This window comes from Cynoglossus semilaevis, chromosome Z, assembly GCF_000523025.1.
Source record: "Cynoglossus semilaevis isolate Cse_v1.0 chromosome Z, Cse_v1.0, whole genome shotgun sequence".
Lineage (NCBI taxonomy): Eukaryota > Metazoa > Chordata > Actinopteri > Pleuronectiformes > Cynoglossidae > Cynoglossus > Cynoglossus semilaevis.
In genome coordinates, this window is record NC_024328.1 from 15,218,356 (window position 1) to 15,220,361 (window position 2,006).

At 52.6% G+C, this 2,006-nt stretch overlaps 1 protein-coding gene across 1 annotated transcript in view; it reads left to right on the top strand.

The window, feature by feature from the left end:
* The window catches only part of fbrsl1 (fibrosin-like 1), a 109,301-nt gene that overhangs the window by 105,556 nt on the left and 1,739 nt on the right, over positions 1-2,006 (top strand). The window contains exons 17-18 of the mRNA XM_025053436.1: positions 29-281; positions 1,124-2,000. Coding sequence (XP_024909204.1) covers positions 29-281; positions 1,124-2,000 — 1,130 coding nt within the window. The remainder of the gene's footprint in view (positions 1-28; positions 282-1,123; positions 2,001-2,006) is intronic.

Here is a 2,006-nt window from a genome sequence, read left to right on the forward strand (position 1 = left end):
CCCTCCTCACCCCCTCCCTCCCCCCCAGGGTCCAACAGTGTGTTCGGAATGAAAGAGGGTCCGGGGGGGCTCCCCACATTTGGCAGCCCCCACCACGACGCCTGGAACAGACTACGACGAACGCCGCCTTCTTTCCCCATCCCGCCGCAGTGGCCCAAAACCACGGAGGCCGAGAGAAGCAGTTCGGCCAACAGCCAGGAGAGGGAGCCACAGAGGGATCAGGACCGAGAGATAGAAAAAAGGGAGTCGTCCTTAGGGGGTGAGGAGAAGGACAAGGACAGGTGAGTTTGTGGATTTTTTTTTAAGTCAGACTTGAACATCTGTGGACATGTGTGTCTAACGTCTGGTCAGTGGACTCAGAATGGTACACGGATGGTAAAGTTAGATTAGATTAGGATTAATTAGATAGAATCAGTATATTTGTTATGAAATGTATTTAAAGGTACATGCTAATACTGGTACATGCTAATACTGGAACAGGCTAATACTGGAACATGCTGATAGTGGTACATGCTAAAACTGGAACATGCTAATACTGAAACATGCTAATACTGGTACATGCTTAACATGCTAATACTGACATGCTAATACTGGAACATGCTAATACTGAAACATGCTAATACTGGTACATGCTAATACTGGAACATGCTAATAGTGGTACGTACTAATACTGGTACATGCCTGGTACATGCTAATACTGGTACTCTGGTACGTGCTAATACTGGTACATGGTAATACTGGTATGTGCTAATACTGGAACATGCTAATACTGGTACATGCTAATACTGGCACATGCTAATACTGAAACATGCTAATACTGGTACATGCTAATACTGGTATGTGCTACTACTGGTACATGCTAATACTGGTACGTGCTAATACTGGTACATGCTAATACTGGTAGCACAGTAACAGGTAAGTTTGTGGATTTTCAAAGTCAGACTTAAACATCTGTGGACATGTGTGTCCAACGTCTGGTCAGTGTGCTCAGAATGGTACACGGATGGTAAAGTTAGATTAGATTAGTATATTTGTATATATTTGTATGTATCAGTATATTTGTTATGAAATATATTTAAAGGTCCCACCACCGTCTCTGATCTTTCTGTTCTCATCACCGCAGGGATTCTTCTGAGAGGAACCGTCACTCCAACCGCTCATCCCCGGCCGCCGCGCCTGTGGGCTACCACATCAGTAACCTGATCCGTTCAAACAGCCAGAGCTCCGGGGACCTGAGTCGGCATCCCAGTGGGAATGTGGAGCGGGTTCGAGAGGCGGAGAAGGAGCTGCTGGACCCCCACAGGGACTCCTCCACGCTGGCTGACGTCAAGGTGAAGGAGTCCCGCCCCCCGGGTCACGACGTGATGGAGAGGAGATCCTCGGAGGACTCAGTCAAATCCTCCCAGCGCTCCCCGTCACCCTACCTCAAGGCGATGATCAGTGACCAGAGCGTTAAGATGGCGGGTGGCCCTCAGACCCCCCTCAAGGAGATCGAGAAGGAGCACCCACCTGTAGAACTCCTGCACAAGGTGAAAAACGACATGAAGATCAAGGAGGAGAGGAAGGAGGAGCAGGAGGTGATGGTGGTGAGCTCTGAGCCCTCCCCCCAACCACCGGCCCCGGCCCTCCCTGCTTCTGTGGGCCAACTTATCAACCCCCACCACCACCACCCACCGCTGCCCCAACAGCACCCGCTCTCCTTACAGAGAGGAGGTGAAATCCCAGCTTCCAGTCTCCACGTCCTCCCCATGGCCCACTCCCTGCCGCTCTCCATGAGCGGCATGCCCCACATGGGCAGCCTGAACGTCCTGGACCGGGCGCGGATGGCTCCCTTCATGGGGGTGAGTCCTCTGGCGGGGAGGGAGCGCTTCACCCACCCGGCGTTCGCGTGGGACCCGTTCAAGGAGGCCTACCGCAGCCTGGACCTGCAGAGGAGGATGGACCTCCAGCTGAGGGCGGAGCAGGGACACCGCTACGCCAGTGCCTACGAGCAGGAGCGCGCGCAC